The sequence below is a fragment of the Cyprinodon tularosa genome, unplaced genomic scaffold (genome assembly GCF_016077235.1).
Source record: "Cyprinodon tularosa strain WSP-4 unplaced genomic scaffold, ASM1607723v1 ctg1457, whole genome shotgun sequence".
Classification (NCBI taxonomy): domain Eukaryota; kingdom Metazoa; phylum Chordata; class Actinopteri; order Cyprinodontiformes; family Cyprinodontidae; genus Cyprinodon; species Cyprinodon tularosa.
Genome location: NW_024038284.1, coordinates 12,046 through 30,412, shown reverse-complemented (window position 1 = coordinate 30,412; position 18,367 = coordinate 12,046). Strand labels below are relative to the sequence as shown.

Genomic DNA, 18,367 nt, shown 5'->3' with positions numbered 1-18,367 from the left:
GTTCACAGATGAAGAACAGAAGACCCAGCTGTGGAACATGGAGGAGGCTCTGTCATGCTGTGGGCTACTTTGCTTCATCTGAATCTCTGCAGGGTCCAATGAAATCTCCAGACTATCAGGGATGGTAGAGAGAAACATGCTGCAGTGCCAGAAAGCCTGGTCTCATCAGTAGCTCATGGGAGGAAAACATTGGAATGTTCTGAAGGGGCCACTAGGGGCCCTGGCCTCCTTCCTACTGAGCATCTATGGAAGGAGGTGAAACAGGAAAGGCAGCCTGAGACCCCTGGATGAGGAGTGGAGCAGAATATCTGCTGGGAGGAGCAGACGGCTGATTGACAGGAACATGAACCAATCATGGCAGAGATTGAATCTGAATGCTGGGAACTAAAGATGAAGTTCAGGGAACCATCGTTTCACTCCAATTTTAGTTTATTCTTTAAAAGCTACGTCTGACTTTCCTCTGCTCAGTTTTATAAACATTTCTTTATTATTACTCTCTCTGTGAGTATAGAGGGTTTTTTCTTTCAGTAACAGAGGAGAAGAAATTATTTTGTCCATAAATAGAGGAGGTCAGTGTAAAATCTCCTAGATATTTTTTTAATCCAGTTGCCAAACTCACCCAGAGCCATAGCTCTGTTGAAACGTCCATCCCACCTGCTCTTAGCAGGAATTATTTTATGGGATTCTTTAAATATAAGATTGATTATATTACAAATTACACCATTAACACTCCTCTAACTATGATTGGTTTATCTCTGGAATGTGAGGCAGCATCTGAGGTAGCCATAGAATCCGAACCGCGTTTAGAATGCTTTGATCCAGTTGAACTTTCAGAGTTGGCAAAACTATTGTCTTCAGAATCTGTTAGTTCAATCTCTAACGTTCTGCTCTCTCTGCTTTTTCTCATAGTAGCTTCATCTGGTCTGTTCCTGTTTGGCTGGGACTCCATCCTGGAGAGAAATATCAGCTGTGCTGCTGCCATCAACACCTTTGTGTATAGATGTTTATGCTCTGCCTGTTTTTCAGTGTAGTCCTGTTTCTCTGACTGTGACTAACTGGATGTGCTCTCTTCATCCTCTGACATGGGAGCTGGCTCAGAGCTCGTCTGCCTCGCTGTGTGTTTCCTGGATGGGGCCGCCTTTTACAGTTGCTTTTTATATCTATGCTTCTTTTTCTATGTCTGCTTCTGTCTCCTTGAACCCCAGTCGGCCTCAGCAGATGGCCGCTCACACTGAGCCTGGTTCTGCTGGAGGTTTCTTCCTGTTCAAAGGAAGTGGCAGAACGACCTTCCAATGTGGAATAAAAAGTCTCCCTATTTGTCTGATTTTAAATCGCTCCTAAAAACTCATCTGTTTGCTTTTTCTTTAAAAACGATGGGAGATGTTTATTTTAGGCTGTGATAAATGATTTTTATTTTATTATAGATTTTATGCTGTTATGTTTTTTTTTTTTGTCTTGTGAGTCCCTGTGATGGTTTGATGTTGTTTGTAGAGCACTTTGGTCCTTCCAGATATTTTAAAGTGTTTTATAAATAAAGCTGAATTGATTTGCTGAAGAGTCAATCTATTATTTCCTTTCTCTAGCGGCTCGTCCAGAATCCTGCTGAGTTACTGGATTCACTCAGCTGGTTCACAACTCAGGTCACCTCAGGTCACTTTATAGATCTAAATCAATCAGATCATCCAGTCAGATTACAGGTTCAGTGTCCCTTGTTAAGCAAAGCTCTGATCTGACTGGATGATCTGATTGCTTTGGATCTATAGTGAGATGAGCTGTGGATGGGAGCCATAGAAACAGCCTGGATCCAGGTAGGAGGTCAGCTCAGGCCTGAAATGAAACTAAAACAGCATTTTGTTGTTGTTTTGTTTCCTCTTTCCTGCAGTTTGTGAGAAGTCTAACCAGCACAGTCTAGAAGCAGCATTTCTACAGCATGTTCTGTCCTGCAGAGCTAAGGCGGCTGAGAAATTCTTTTAAGGCCAAATGTTCTGAAAGTTTGGAGATAAAAAGAGGAAAGTAAACCGTGATAAGGGAGCAGGACTGGGTTACTAATGGTCAGAGTGGTCTAAGTGACGTCACAGTCACATGACACCGTGCGTTGTGTTTGAGTCGAGTTGGATTTTCTGGCTTCCAGGGAAACTAAGCCAGACATGGAGAGGCTCTCTGTTTCAGAAACATGTTGGATCATCAGCAGCAGATAAAACGTTTCTCTGCTGATTAAAAATAGATTACCCCCCCCCCCATCGTTACATATTATAAGAAAAGACGTTCTGTCCCTTTAAGCCGGAAACAGCAGTAAATCCCACAGCCCTTGAACGCACCAGGGGCAGTTTAAAGCCGTTGTTTTCGCCGCTCCAGCTGCTCCTCTGCCTCCCGCCATGTTCGACCTGCAGGGCGGCTGGAACCTGTCCTTTGCGGGCTGCGGCTTCTTGGGGATCTACCACATCGGAGTGGCCAGCTGCCTGCTGGAGAAGGCCCCCTACCTGGTGAAAGGGGCCACCAGGCTGTACGGAGCCTCCGCAGGGGCCCTCACTGCCGCAGTGCTCGCGAGCCAAGCATGCATCGGTAAGCAAACCAGGAGCTGCTGCTTCCTCAGCTGTTAAACATCCTGAGAGGAAAGAAATGAAGCTGCTGCATGTTGGAGTAAAATCTGCTTGTTTGATGAATCAGAGGCAACTAGAAGCTGAATGACCTCTGACCCCCAGACCAGAGTCCACTCAGCTCCCTGACTCCTCTAACTGCTCTCTTCCAGCTAAATGCTGCGAGGACGTCATCGAGGTGGCGAAGGAAGCCAGGAAGAGGAACCTAGGTCCGCTCCACCCAACCTTCAACCTGGTGAAGGTCCTGAGGTCCGGCCTGAACCGGGACCTGCCCTCTGACGCCCACCTCCTGGCCTCAGGCCGCCTCTGCGTCTCCTTGACCAGAGTGGCTGATGGGGAGAACGTGCTGGTGTCAGAGTTCAGCTCCAAAGAGGAGCTCATCCAGGTCTGCATGGTGGTCCTGCTGGAACATCTGGAGATGTTCTGACCGGTTCTGATTAACCCTGTGCTCCGTCTGCAGGCGCTGATCTGTAGCTGCTTCATCCCCATCTACTGCGGACTCATCCCTCCGTCCTTCAGAGGAGTGGTAAGCCTGCGGTCGCCATGACGATGGTTGATCTAGTTGCTGGTTGGATGGAAAGGTCAACATCAGGAGATGTTTTCTGGAGACCCCCCCTTATGCCCCCCTTACAGCTCCTTGGAGCTTTTTCAAAAATGTAGGAACAACAGATTTTTTATTTTTTTTTGTTTGTTTTAACATGGTGCAGGAGGTCAAACAAAAAGAATGTTTCCCAGTGCTGTAAACATTTATATGATAAATAAATGTAAACAATAATTAGCGTCATAGCCATAGAGATCAGTGGTCATAACTTGCAGCCAGTGCGGCGCGGTGCCAGGTGTGACAAAAGGAAGATGGCTGATGAGCAAAGAGGGTTCAAAGAATGGAGCCAATCATTTGCTTTCATTATATGCTTTGTAATGAGAGGTTGTCAAAAAATAAAAATTTGGAAAGGCATTTCCAGGGAAGGCTACATCTGCAGCCCACCACCAAGCTAGGAGGGAGAGAAAAAAAAAGCGATCGCAGAACTTCTGGATAAATTAGAGGAGAGCAAAGATAGATTTAACAAGTGGATTGCATCTCCAAACTCCACTACTGCTGCTAGTTTGGTTGAAGCATAGAAAACCATTCATAGATCCAACAGGTAGTGCTCTGATGCAGGGATGGGAATTTTCTGCCATTTAAAAAAAAATCTAAATCACACCAAGGAAAGCTGGTGATGGAGGATGTGGGATTTCAGGGTTAGAGAGCTCTGCTCTGATGATGTCACTTCCTGCTTGGTTCCTCAATCAACTTCTCCCAACAGAAACACTTCTGGGTGGTCTTTATAAACACGGCCCATGATTGGGGTCTAGGTGGTCTTTATAAACACGGCCCATCATTGGGGTTTACGTGGTCTTTATAAACACGGCCCATGTTTGGGTTCTAGGTGGTCTTTATAAACACGGCCCATCATTGGGGTTTACGTGGTCTTTATAAACACGGCCCATGTTTGGGTTCTAGGTGTTCTTTATAAACACGGCCCATCATTGGGGTTTACGTGGTCTTTATAGACACGGCCCATGTTTGGGGTCTAGGTGGTCTTTATAAACACGGCCCATGTTTGGGGTCTAGGTGGTCTTTATAAACACGGCCCATGTTTGGGTTCTAGGTGGTCTTTATAAACACGGCCCATGTTTGGGTTCTAGGTGGTCTTTATAAACACGGCCCATGTTTGGGTTCTAGGTGGTCTTTATAAACACGGCCCATCATTGGGGTTTACGTGGTCTTTATAAACACGGCCCATGTTTGGGGTCTAGGTGGTCTTTATAAACACGGCCCATGTTTGGGTTCTAGGTGGTCTTTATAAACACGGCCCATGTTTGGGTTCTAGGTGGTCTTTATAAACACGGCCCATGTTTGGGTTCTAGGTGGTCTTTATAAACACGGCCCATCATTGGGGTTTACGTGGTCTTTATAAACACGGCCCATGTTTGGGTTCTAGGTGGTCTTTATAAACACGGCCCATCATTGGGGTTTACGTGGTCTTTATAAACACGGCCCATGTTTGGGGTCTAGGTGGTCTTTATAAACACGGCCCATCATTGGGGTTTACGTGGTCTTTATAAACACGGCCCATGTTTGGGTTCTAGGTGGTCTTTATAAACACGGCCCATCATTGGGGTTTACGTGGTCTTTATAAACACGGCCCATGTTTGGGGTCTAGGTGGTCTTTATAAACACGGCCCTTGTTTGGGTTCTAGGTGGTCTTTATAAACACGGCCCATGTTTGGGTTCTAGGTGGTCTTTATAAACACGGCCCATCATTGGGGTTTACGTGGTCTTTATAAACACGGCCCATGTTTGGGTTCTAGGTGGTCTTTATAAACACGGCCCATCATTGGGGTTTACGTGGTCTTTATAAACACGGCCCATGTTTGGGGTCTAGGTGGTCTTTATAAACACGGCCCATCATTGGGGTTTACGTGGTCTTTATAAACACGGCCCATGTTTGGGGTCTACGTGGTCTTTATAAACACGGCCCATGTTTGGGTTCTAGGTGGTCTTTATAAACACGGCCCATGTTTGGGTTCTAGGTGGTCTTTATAAACACGGCCCATCATTGGGGTTTACGTGGTCTTTATAAACACGGCCCATGTTTGGGTTCTAGGTGGTCTTTATAAACACGGCCCATCATTGGGGTTTACGTGGTCTTTATAAACACGGCCCATGTTTGGGGTCTAGGTGGTCTTTATAAACACGGCCCATGTTTGGGTTCTAGGTGGTCTTTATAAACACGGCCCATGTTTGGGTTCTAGGTGGTCTTTATAAACACGGCCCATGTTTGGGTTCTAGGTGGTCTTTATAAACACGGCCCATCATTGGGGTTTACGTGGTCTTTATAAACACGGCCCATGTTTGGGGTCTAGGTGGTCTTTATAAACACGGCCCATGTTTGGGGTCTAGGTGGTCTTTATAAACACGGCCCATGTTTGGGTTCTAGGTGGTCTTTATAAACACGGCCCATGTTTGGGTTCTAGGTGGTCTTTATAAACACGGCTCATGTTTGGGTTCTAGGTGGTCTTTATAAACACGGCCCATCATTGGGGTTTACGTGGTCTTTATAAACACGGCCCATGTTTGGGTTCTAGGTGGTCTTTATAAACACGGCCCATCATTGGGGTTTACGTGGTCTTTATAAACACGGCCCATGTTTGTGGTCTAGGTGGTCTTTATAAACACGGCCCATGTTTGGGTTCTAGGTGGTCTTTATAAACACGGCCCATCATTGGGGTTTACGTGGTCTTTATAAACACGGCCCATGTTTGGGGTCTACGTGGTCTTTATAAACACGGCCCATGTTTGGGTTCTAGGTGGTCTTTATAAACACGGCCCATGTTTGGGTTCTAGGTGGTCTTTATAAACACGGCCCATCATTGGGGTTTACGTGGTCTTTATAAACACGGCCCATGATTGGGGTTTACGTGGTCTTTATAAACACGGCCCATCATTGGGGTTTACGTGGTCTTTATAAACACGGCCCATGATTGGGGTTTACGTGGTCTTTATAAACACGGCCCATGATTGGGGCCTAGGTGGTCTTTATAAACACCGCCCGTGTTTGTGGTCTGGGTGGTCTTTATAAACACGGCCCATGTTTGGGTTCTAGGTGGTCTTTATAAACACGGCCCATGTTTGTGGTCTGGGTGGTCTTTATAAACACGGCCCATGTTTGTGGTCTGGGTGGTCTTTATAAACACTTTGGTAGAAGTCTGGAGGTCTGGGATTGTGGATGTTTGCCCAGCAGCTCACTGTGACCTGGATTCCAGCACTGCCCTACTTTCTGTCCCTCTGGAAAACAAACACTTTACTCTCTGCTGCCGTTTTCCCTGAACTGCTGGGAGTTTGCCTCTGATTGAGTAATCCCCTCGTCAGAAAGCTGACTTGGTCCACAAACAGGGAGAGAAACAAGGGGAGGGTGGAGAGGATGATGAAGGTGGAGAGGATGATGAAGGCCGGCCGAGTGATTCCGGCTTATATGGTCTACAGAACCTCCCAGCAATCTGATTGGCTAATGAGGAGCTGGTGACTGTTCCAGCTGCTGGTTTGGACTCTTACCTCCTAAATCCTCCCCCTCCTGTGGGTTTGGGTCCAGGGCTGATCCCTGATCCCTGCGTCCTGCCCTGGATTGGAAGTGGCTGTGGTTCTGATGTTCTAGTAAAACAGTGTTCTCCCACAGTGAGGAAGACGGTCACTGGGATCATCATCATTTGATTGGAAATAAATTCAATTCAATTCAATTCAGTTTATTTATATAGCGCCAAATTCACAACACATGTCATCTCAAGGCACTTTACAGTTCAACCAGATCATACAGTCAAATTGATACAGTTTTCTATCTAAGGAAAACCAGTTGATTGCATTGACTCATTGACTCAAATACAATCCCCCACACTAAGCATGCTTGTAGCGACAGTGGAGAGGAAAAACTCCCTTTTAACAGGAAGAAACCTCCAGCAGAACCAGGCTCAGTGTGAGCGGCCATCTGCCGAGGCCGACTGGGGTTCAAGGAGACAGAAGCAGAGATACAAAAAGCAGCTGTAAAAGGCGGCCCCGTCCAGGAAACACACAGCCAGGCAGACGAGCTCCAAGGCAGCTCCCATGCCAGAGGACGAAGAGAGCACATCCACTCAGTCACGGTCAGAGAAACAGGACCACACTGGAAAACCGGCCGATCTCCAACATCTATAAACAAGGGTGTTGATAGAAGCAGCACAGCTGATGTTTCTTTCCAGGATGACGTCACAGCCAAACAGGAACAGACGAGGCAAAGCTACTCTGAGGAAAAGCAGAGAGAGCAGAAGGTTAGAGATTGAACTAACAGATTCTGCAGAATAGGAGAACAGAGAAGAAGCAGAATGATGAAATGGGGGTCCCTATGTCCTCCAAAAGTCTAAGCCTATAGCAGCATAACTATAGAGATAGCTCAGGATAACCTGAGCCACCCTAACTATAAGCTTTATCAAAAAGGAAAGTTTTAAGCCTAGCCTTAAAAGTAGACAGGGTGTCTGCCTCACGGACTAAAACTGGTAGTTGGTTCCACAGGAGAGGAGCCTGATAACTAAAAGATCTGCCTCCCATTCTACTTTTAGAAATTCTAGGAACGATTAGTAAACCTGCAGATTGAGAGCGAAGTGCTCTGTTAGGAACATAAGGAACAATCAGATCTCTGATATAAGATGGAGCTTGGCCATTTAAGGCTTTATATGTGAGAAGGAGGATTTTAAATTCTATTCTTGATTTAACAGGAAGCCAATGAAGAGAAGCCAGGATAGGCGAGATATGATCTCTCTTTTTAATTTTCATTAGAACTCTGGCTGCAGCATTTTGGATCAGCTGAAGGCTTTTAACTACAGTTTGTGGACTTCCTGATAGTAAAGAATTACAATAGTCCAGCCTTGAAGTAACAAATGCATGGACTAGTTTCTCAGCATCACCCCTGGACAGGATATTTCTAATTTTTGTAATGTTCCTCAGATGAAAGAAGGAAATTCTAGAAACCTCTTTGATGTGGGATTTAAATGACAGGTCCTGATCAAAAATAACACCAAGATTTTTTACTTTATTATCTGAAATCAGTTTAATCCCATCCAAATGAAGTGACTGGCTAATCAGTTTCTTTTTCAGAGACTCTGGTCCAAAGACTATAACTTCTGTTTTGTCTGCATTCAGGAGCAGAAAGTTAAGAGTCATCCAGGTTTTTATGTCTTCAAGACATGCCTGTAATCTATGTAATGGGTTAGCTTCATCTGGATTTATAGACAGATATAGCTGGGTATCATCAGCGTAACAGTGGAAATTAATCCCATGCTGTCTAATAATTCTACCAATTGGGAGCATGTATAAAGTAAAGAGAATTGGTCCTAGCACTGATCCCTGTGGCACTCCACAGGTAACCTTTGAGCGTGTTGAAGACCAACCATTAACATGAACAAACTGAATTCGATCAGATAGATAAGATTTAAACCAGTCTAGTGCTGTTCCTTTAATTCCAACAAAATATTCAAGTCTTTCTAAAAGAATATTATGGTCAACTGTATCAAATGCAGCACTAAGATCCAACAGGACGAGCACAGATACAAGTCCATTATCTGAGGCCATGAGAATATCATTAGTGACTTTCACCAGAGCTGTTTCAGTGCTATGATGAGCTCTAAAGCCAGACTGAAACTCTTCAAAAAGTTCATTATGGTGGAAGTGATCGCAAACTTGTTTGACAACTACTTTCTCAAGAATTTTGGATAAGAAAGGAAGATTGGATATAGGTCTATAATTGACCAAGTCATCTGGGTCAAGAGACGGTTTCTTAAGCAGAGGTTTAATTACAGCAACCTTAAAAGCTTTAGGTACATATCCCTGTAACAGAGATAGATTAATCACATCTAAAATGGAGGAGGAGATCAAAGGGAATACCTCCTTAAATAACCTGGTTGGAACTGGATCTAACATACAAGTTGAAGTCTTAGATGAAGACAATAATTTTGCTAATTCAGAGAGTTCAACTGGATCAAAGCAGTCTAAACCCGGTTCAGATTCCATGACTACCTCAGGTACAATCGCGGATAGAGGAGTGCTTATGATCTTATTTTTAATAAGATCAATCTTATTTATAAAGAATCCCATAAAATCATTGCTGCTAAGAGCAGGTGGAATGGACGGTTCAACAGAGCTATGGCTCTGGGTGAGTTTGGCAACTGTATTAAAAAGAAATCTAGGATTATTCTTATTCTCCTCTATTAATGAGGAGAAGTATGCTGCTCTTGCTTTACAAAGAGTCCTCTTATACAGCAGTAAACCATTTTTCCAGACTAGGAAGGACTCTCGCAGGCCTGTGGAGCGATATTTTCTCTCCAGTTTCCTAGCATTTTGCTTCAAAGTACGCAGCTCTGCATTAAACCAAGGAGCAAGCTTTCTATTTTTAACGGTTTTCATTTTCAAAGGAGCTGCGTTGTCTAAGGCAGTACGCAGAGAACTAGCAACCCCATCAACAAAATCATCAACCTGTGAAGGGGAATAAGCTAAGCTTTTGCACTCTGCAGCACTGCTCAGTGACACAGAGGAGAGAGAAAGTGAAGCAGATTCTTTAAAATTTATAACTGCACTATCTGATAAAGATCTACTAAAATTGAACCTTCTTTTGGGGGAGGAGAACTCTGTTAAAGTAATCATGAAGGTTATTGGAAAGTGGTCAGAGAGGACAGGGTTGTGAGGAAATACTGTTATTTCTTCACATTCTATGCCGTATGTCAGCACAAGATCCAAAGTATGAAGATGAGAATGCGTGGGACTATTCACATTTTGAACAAAGCCAATAGTGTCTAAGATAGCATTAAAGGCTGCTCTTAAGCTATCGCCTTCAATGTCAGCATGGATGTTAAAATCTCCCACTATGATGACCCTGTCAGTATTTAATACCAAATCAGAAAGGAACTCTGAAAACTCATCTAAAAATTCAGAGTAAGGACCTGGTGGACGATACAAAGTTACAAAAAGAAGAGGTTTTCTTGCCTTGAAATTTGGATCAGGGAAATTAAGGGTTAAATGTTCAAAAGAGTTGTAGGTATTAATTGTTTTGGGAGTAATCAGTAAGTCAGACTGGAAGATTGTTGCTACTCCTCCTCCTCGCCCAGAACTTCTGGGGATGTGAAAATTTAAATAGCTTGAAGGAGTTGCCTCATTTATGCTCACATAATCCTCTTGCTGCAGCCAGGTTTCTGTAAGGCAAAACAAGTCAATGTGATTATCACAAATCAAGTCATTAACTAGTAGACTTTTAGAGGAAAGCGATCTTATGTTAAACAGACCACATTTAATTGTTTTAACTTTTTCCCCAATTGGAGTTATTTTGATTTTAATTAGATTATCATGATTTACTCCTTTGGGAATCTTTGCTAATTTATTAGATTTTGGTCGTGGGCAAGACACTGTCTGGATGGAGTAAAGAGTGGGTAACAGTAGAGAAGCTGCAGAGATGTGTGTTAAACTACAACTCTGCTTCCTGGTCTGCACCCTGGGTGGTCAGGGTTTTGGAGGACTAATAAATGTAGCCAGATTCCTAGAAAGAAGAGCTGCACCATCCAAAGTGGGATGGATGCCGTCTCTCCGAATCAGACCAGGCTTTCCCCAAAAGGATTGCCAATTATTAATGTAGCCCACGTTGTTTTCAGGACACCACCTAGACAACCAGCGGTTGAATGACGACATGCGGCTAAACATGTCATCACTGGTCAGATCAGGGAGGGGACCAGAGAAAATTATGGAGTCCGACGTTGCTTTGGCAAACTTACACACCGAAGCAACACTAATTTTAGTGACCTCCGATCGGCGTAACCGGGTGTCATTACCACCAGCGTGAATAACAATCTTACTGTATTTAACCTTATCCTTAGCCAGTAGTTTCAGGTAGGATTTGATGTCGCCCGTTCTGGCCCCCGGCAAACATTTGACTATGGTCCCTGGTGTCTCTAATGCCACGTTTCTGACTATGGAGCTGCCAATCACCAGAGTGGGCTTCTCAGTGGGTGTGTCACTGAGTGGGGAAAACCGGTTAGAAACGTGAACGGGTTGGTGGTGACCAGTGGGCAGAGATCCACGACTACGCTTTCTGCGTACAGTAAATAACTCTGTGAGGGGGGGGGTAACCTCCTGGTAAAGGTTTACTATCCGGTTTCAGCTTTCTAAACCTGAGCGGCTCTGATTGGTCAGTTCTGATAGAACCTTTCCTGGGTTTGTTGCAGCGCTACGTGGACGGCGGCATCAGTGATAACCTGCCTCAGTCGGAGCTGAAGAACACCATCAGCATCTCCCCGTTCTCCGGGGAGAACGACATCTGTCCGCGGGATAACTCCACCAGCTTCCACGAGCTGCGCTTGACCAACACCAGCATCCAGATGAACATGGGGAACCTGTACCGGCTCAGCAGAGCGCTGTTCCCGCCCGAACCCAGGGTGGGTCACCATCACCTTCTACTGCAGCGCAGTAGATCAAACTCTGCTGCCCCCTGGTGGCCGAGCAGCTCATCTTTATTTCCAGTTCAGTGAAAAGCCAAAGAGCAGGGTCACATTAACAGGTTGGCTTCCATTTAAAACAGAACCATGATAGATCCCATCCAGCAGCACCCGACATCCTCACTCATTTATTTCATCAGTAGAAACTGCTGGTCAGAGCCAATCAGAGGGATTCCTGCAGCCGGGCGTCCCCTCTGTTTGGTTAGAGTCAAGTTAATGATGGAAACAGTTCTGCTCTAGAAGCTGACCAGCTGAGACGGACAGAGCCTGAAGACCTCTGACATGTGGCGCCGAAGTGGAACCGATGGTTCTCTGGCAGCTTGCCTCCTAAAACCGCAGGGATAAGAATCCATCCAGAACGCTCCTGTTTGGTTACCAGGCAGCCCGTAAAAGATGGAGGCAAGGAAGGACTTCTAAATTATTTACAGCAGACTAGCACCTTCATCATTTCAGCAGCAATGTTAGCCGCAGCGCTAAAGTCGCTGCAATGCTAAAGTTGCTCTATTTATTCACTGGATTGCTGATGGACCGAAAAAAAAACTGAAGTGACCTGTCGCCATCTTGGTACTCCCCACACTCACGGAGTCGGGCCATAAAAATGCCTTTAATGTAATGTAATCAACATTACAATGTAATTAATACATGTTTATTTATATTTATATCTTTTAAAAACAAAGCGGAGTGTGTATGACATCATCCGCGTGCGCCGGCTACCGTTCATTCATCCTGTCCGCTGAACTGCTGCTAGTTTTCCTCACATGCCTGGAAGATGTCTAGTGCTGCTACCATAGATGATCTCGCTCTCCAAATGGAATTGAACGATTCAGATTAGCTAGAATGAATAGAAGGGGTAGAGCGTAGCCACCTGTGGCCCAGGCTGCCTGTCACTACTCCAGGCCGGCGTGCGGATGACATCATACACGCGCCGCTTTGTTTTTAAAACACCTGAAAATGAGAACATCATGGTTGTTCGATGCTGCAGCGCACAGATTGTTTACATTGTGACCAGTCTAACTAGGGAGTACCAACATGGCGGCCGGTTGCTTCAGTCCATCCTGTAGTACCAACAGGCAATCAGTAATAGAAATCAGTGATGAAATCCCCCCCTCCCATGATGGCGGAGGTCCAACACACACTCGGCCGCTGTGCAGGGTGACCCCATGACCTCTGTGGTGCGATGTCTGCTGGTCGTCTGTTGGCTGACAGCAGATGAGCTGATCAGGAGCATCGTGCTGCAGACGTCTTCTTTATCAGTGATTAGGAAATCTAGGTGACCAACATCTATGTGGGATCAGCGAGCCTTGGCCTCCATGCTGCTTCCTAGTTTACATTTTCTCCTCTGAACTTTAAAGGAATAGTACACCCAAAACATGATTAGCCTTCATTTTCTACTCACCCCCATGCTGAACAACACTCTGGAGTACTTTTTTGATATCTCAAATGCATCTGGAGATCTGGGAGGCTTCTTGCTGTCTGCTGACATTCAAATAATGGAGGTCTATGGCGCCCGAGACAGAAAGGTCCATAAAAGTCCACAAAAAACGTGTCAATATTCCTCCATACTGCTCGTCCAATGTATTCCAAGTGTCCTGAGTGGGTAGCATCCAGAATTTACTCGAAACGAAGTCATTTAGAATGTTTTTAGAGCATAAACAGTAGTGTATAGGATTTCCTGAAAGCGCGCGCCGGCGCGTTCACGAGCCTACGGAAGCCGGCAGACTAAACCAGCGCATTCAGCTCGGCAAAGAACTCATGCTCTTCCTCAACACTGAAGTCCTCAGACATTTTTCTTTCGTTGTTTCTTTCTTTGCACAGGTAAACAGCACATTTCTTCTTCTACGCTTGCATTATCGGCAGAGCAGACGCTGAATGCGCACTTTCATCTGGTTTGGTCTGCCGGCTTCCGTAGCGTCGTGAACGCGCATGTGCGCGCTTTCAGGAAATCCTATACACTACTGTTTATGCTCTAAAAACATTCTAAATGACTTTGTTTCGAGTAAATTCTGGATGCTACCCACTCAGGACACTTGGAATACATTGGACGAGCAGTATGGAGGAATATTGACACGTTTTTTGTGGACTTTTATGGACCTTTCTGTCTCGGGCGCCATAGACCTCCATTATTTGAATGTCAGCAGACAGCAAGAAGCCTCCCAGATCTCCAGATGCATTTGAGATATCAAAAAAGTACTCCAGAGTGTTGTTCAGCATGGGGGTGAGTAGAAAATGAAGGCTAATCATGTTTTGGGTGTACTATTCCTTTAAAGCTGAACTATAAACTCCCACATTGATTGGTCCCTAAATGCATCGACAGCATTGGCTTTTGCATAAAGTTCAGTAAAATTCAGATAAGGTTTTGGTTCCTTATTATATTAATTATATTAGTATCCTTTGCAAACGTGCAGTTAATTAGTCTTATTTGGCTTTAATCTGGTCCAGTAAAGATATAAACTAGTAATCTGGTCCATAATCCAGCAGTCCCAAAGACTCAGTGGAAGAAAATACAAACATTTAAAAAGTGATCTGAAAAGAATCAGCAGCTGCTGCTGCTGTAACCATGAACTGGGTGAACTGGGAGCTGTTCTGGTGATCAGCTGTAGTTTTATAGACGGATCCTGAAACAGGAGAAGGAAGTGGTCCAGCAGGATACTCTAGCAGCAGCTGTAGTTGTGTTCTGTTCCCTGTAGGTGGCGCCAGGTAAAGCAGAGCTAACATGATGCTGACAGAAAGCCTTCCTTCCTTCCTCAGGTCCTGGCAGAGATGTGTCAGAGTGGCTATAAGGACGCTCTGCGCTTCCTGGAGGAGAACAGTGAGTTCCTCCCTCCTCTGGAGTTGGGTCCTGTTCTCCGTATCTCTGTGACATTCCAGCGTGTTTTCTGCTCCCAGACCTGCTGATGCTGGAGCGTCCTCGTCCCGGTCTGCCCGACAGTCCCAGCAGCTGCTGCTGCTCTGAGCCCACCGAGACCACCAAGGAGTGGGTGCTGCGCAGACTCCGCCTGCTGCACGACAAGCACTGGTGGCTGGATGAGCAGCTGGATCTGCCCACCCAGATAAAGAAAGGTGGGACGTTTGTTCTGCCTTTGGAAGGGATTGCTGATGGGCTGCAGCTAATGATGCCATGGTTGTGTCTGACAGTGTTCTGTGAGGCCTGCCGGGATAAGTCGGGCCTTTACGCCAAGGTGTCTGGGATGCTGCCGCTGAGAGTGGCCTCCTACATTCTCCTGCCTTACACGCTTCCTGTCCAGTCGGCCTATTCTGTGGCCCAGAGGTAAGCTCCCAGCGAGCCCCACCCTGAACTCTCCTGTCAACCAGTTTAACCAGTTAGATGCCTGATGGAGAGCCATGCCCACCATCTTCCCAGGACCAGGAACCATTCCCACTGAACTAACCTGATCGTTCACACTTTGCTTTCTGAGTGTGAAGAAGTTTCCCTTCCCATCCAGGAAGCTTGAGTTCCAGGCTTCACATTGAACCTGGAAACCAGCTCCACCCCTCAGTAAAGGGAGTCATTGAGGTTGTATTGGCCTGTTATACCCGATACTGGTACATTCCTCTGAAAAGGCTGTCGTTAAGGCTCATTGTTGGCCTGGCCAGATGCTTTGTTCCCCTGAAACAGCGATGGAGGTTTAGATGATATTAAGGAATCATTGCTGTGCATCGCTATGAAAAACTCAACGCTATTTCTGACATTTAGAGCTGAAAAAGCTTCCTGGATGGAAGAGAAATGTCTTCAAACTTGAAAACAAAGTCCAGTTTGTTTTAACTTTTTTGGAATGACTCTGACCTGGATGACTGAGGATCTCCACCAGCAGTTTGTGTGAAAGGAAAAATTTAAAGATAACCTTTATTTGAAATGGTGTCTGATTTGTAGGCGATTAAACGCCATAAAAAGCTCTTTCTCTATAAAATCAGCTCATCTGGACTGAATGAGCTGCAGAACATTTGATCCACAGAGGTTTTACCAGGCAACACACCCAGCGCATTTCTGCATAAATAAAGGATATCGCTTCTACAGCCTCTTCTGCTTATTAGTGTTTTTATAAAGGTCATTTACCCCCATTTTCATTAAAAAGGAGCATCGGGAAACATCAGAACAGAACAGAATTCTGTGCTTTTTGTCTGAAAAAACAATTTTATTGAAAAAAAAACAAGATGAGGAAAAACAAATTAATCTGTAAAAAGATTGTTTGGAGATTGTCAGGTCTAAGCACCTAAAACATCATACATACAGGGAAACAAAGAAGGCACAGAGACGATTAATTTAGTTCCTCGAGGAGAGTAGGAAGAGACTGCAGAGTTTACAATCTCCACCCCACTCTGCAGGCTTCAGCTTTCTCCTCGCCATTTATTTAAGAAAAGGGGGTGTCCCTAATTACACCAGCTGAGGTTTAACTAAGGGGAAGGGAAACAAAAGGATCTTACTTTAAACCTCAGCACATATGTTAAAACAAAGCATGTGGTTGTTTTACAATTGAATTGTTCAAAGAACACATGTTTAGAAGAAACATGTGATAGAGGATGTTCAGGTCTCTTCCACAACCCGTCCGTTGCATGACCTTTATCTGGAACAATCTTAAGCAAGAGTTAATAAAAGATGAATCACACATTATACATCATAATAGTTCATTAGAACACAACCGATCAAACACAAACGGAGTATAAATAAAATATTTCTAACAGAGATCTAAAATAAAACTGTTAATAAATGTGCAGAAATATCAATAGATCTATATAACGCAGTATAAAAACAAACACATCAGTGTTAAAAAAGGTTAAATGATAAAAACTGTTTTTAGATCATAAACTTTCTGATTCCAACACAGTAAATCAAATGAAGCTGCCGTGATGCTATGAAGCTAAGTGCAGCCACAGCATGATGCTCTGCTGTCTGCCTGAAGTCCTGCATAGATGTAGATAAACTAGAGTCTGAAGAGCTGTTGTTTGCTGCAGGTTTGTGGAGTGGATCCCAGAGGTTCCAGCTGATGTTCGCTGGCTGTTTGGCGTCGCTGGAGACGTCTACAGACAGGCGTGGAGAATCAACCCCGCCGGCTCCACCAGGTGAACGATTCCTCAGTAATTCTATTCAGTTTATTTCTATGGCTCCCATTGATAGCATGTCACCTTACAGAGGCGATGCAGTCAGATTGGTTGAGAGGGAAACCAGCTGGTTGCATCCAGTCTGTGACCTGCAGGACCTGCTCCTCCTGGATGAACTGCAACTACCTTTGCGAGCATGCATGAGGCGACAGTGGAGAAAAACAAACTCCTTTGAAGAGGAAGAACTTTCCACTAGAACTAGCCTTAAAAGTAGACAGGGTGTCTGCCTCACGGACTAAAACTGGTAGTTGGTTCCACAGGAGAGGAGCTTGATAACTAAAAGACCTGCCTCCCATTCTACTTTTAGAAATTCTAGGAACCACTAGTAAACCTGCAGATTGAGAGCGAAGTGCTCTGTTAGGAACATAAGGAACAATCAGATCTCTGATATCAGATGGAGCTTGGCCATTTAAGGCTTTATATGTGAGAAGGAGGATTTTAAATTTTATTCTGGATTTAACAGGAAGCCAATGAAGAGAAGCCAGGATAGGAGAGATATGATCTCTCTTTTTTCTTCCGGCACATTTAATCAATATATTGAAAACAGTTTCTAGCTTTGGAGGATTTTACCTCATTTGGATGAAGATGTGGTGCCGCTGATGACCTCATATCTTTATAGTTCTGTGGAAATAAGGAGATAATGACTAACAAACATAAAGAATCAACCTGACTGTCAGTGACTTGATATTATTGAATAAAAAAGGCAGAAATGTGTTTATAATCCCTCTGAAGGTGTCCATTGACTGAATGATGTTCTCTTACAGCGAGCGCTCCCTGAGGAAGTGCCTGAGCGTCCCTCCGCTGCCTACAGAGACCGACTGTCCCACACAGACTATGGCGCCTGCTCTGTCTTCTCTGGAGCTCCGCAGGGATTACTGGAACATCCAATCATCTACCTCGCCTGCCCCCCACCTCCCCGCTCTCCCTGCTCCGGCCTCCCCGCAGCCAGTCTGCTTCTTTCTGGGCTCCCAGGATGAACCTCAGAGCCCTGAGCAGCCGTGACAAACATCCTGAACTCGAGCTAAGCTCCGCCCCCTCTGGGTGAGGTTAGGGTGACTGATGGGAGCGAATGACTCTAACATGTAGAGGGGCGGGGCGCTGCCTTCTGCTGGGCGTCCATGTGCCTCGGAGCAAAGAGTAACGCTACGTGCTGCTTTGCGTTGGAAAAGTCGTGTCCTTTTTAGGGCGGGGCTTCTGTCCATGAACCAATCAGACGTTAGTGGGAGGAGTTCAGCAGGTGCCTTAAGGTGGTTTTCGAAATCAGTTCCTTAGAAAAAAAAAAAGCAGTTTTTATGTCAGAGATGTTAAAAAAGAAACTCTTTTTTCTGTTTTTTATTCTTGTTTAATTTAATGTCAATTTAACCCTAAACGTTCAGAATGTTTCCTCTTTACCAGCACAGCATGTCTCTGCTTATTAAGGCTGAGCTATGAAAGCACTTCTTAGACCACATGTCACTTTATAGATCCAGATCAAGCAGTCAAATTAGAGGTTCAAAGTTTTCTTTCTAAGGAAAACCAGCTGGTTGCATCCAGTCGGGAGACTGCAGGAATCCCGCAGCCTGATGGTTCTTCTCCTGATCAATAAAAGGCTTTTAGAAGCTTAAACATCTAGAACAAAAAGTCCTAAA

At 44.9% G+C, this 18,367-nt stretch overlaps 1 protein-coding gene across 1 annotated transcript; it reads left to right on the top strand.

Annotated features, from left to right (window-relative positions):
- The first annotated feature begins 2,375 nt into the window (after positions 1-2,375).
- pnpla3 (patatin-like phospholipase domain containing 3) lies at positions 2,376-18,055 on the top strand. Its single transcript, XM_038278931.1, has 9 exons — positions 2,376-2,562; positions 2,750-2,982; positions 3,058-3,123; positions 11,373-11,582; positions 14,391-14,451; positions 14,529-14,702; positions 14,778-14,910; positions 16,593-16,700; positions 17,504-18,055. The coding sequence occupies exons 1-9, from the start codon at positions 2,376-2,378 to the stop codon at positions 17,739-17,741; spliced, it is 1,410 nt and encodes a 469-aa protein (XP_038134859.1). The 3' UTR covers positions 17,742-18,055.
- Positions 18,056-18,367: the final 312 nt, after the last annotated feature.

Excerpts from the sequence above, each read along its gene's own strand:
- pnpla3 (XM_038278931.1), top strand. The coding sequence starts at position 2,376 with ATGTTCGACCTGCAGGGCGGCTGGAACCTGTCCTTTGCGGGCTGCGGC. Across the intron at positions 3,124-11,372 it reads CTCCGTCCTTCAGAGGAGTG|CGCTACGTGGACGGCGGCAT; the intron begins GTAAGCCTGCGG and ends GGTTTGTTGCAG. Across the intron at positions 16,701-17,503 it reads AACCCCGCCGGCTCCACCAG|CGAGCGCTCCCTGAGGAAGT; the intron begins GTGAACGATTCC and ends GTTCTCTTACAG.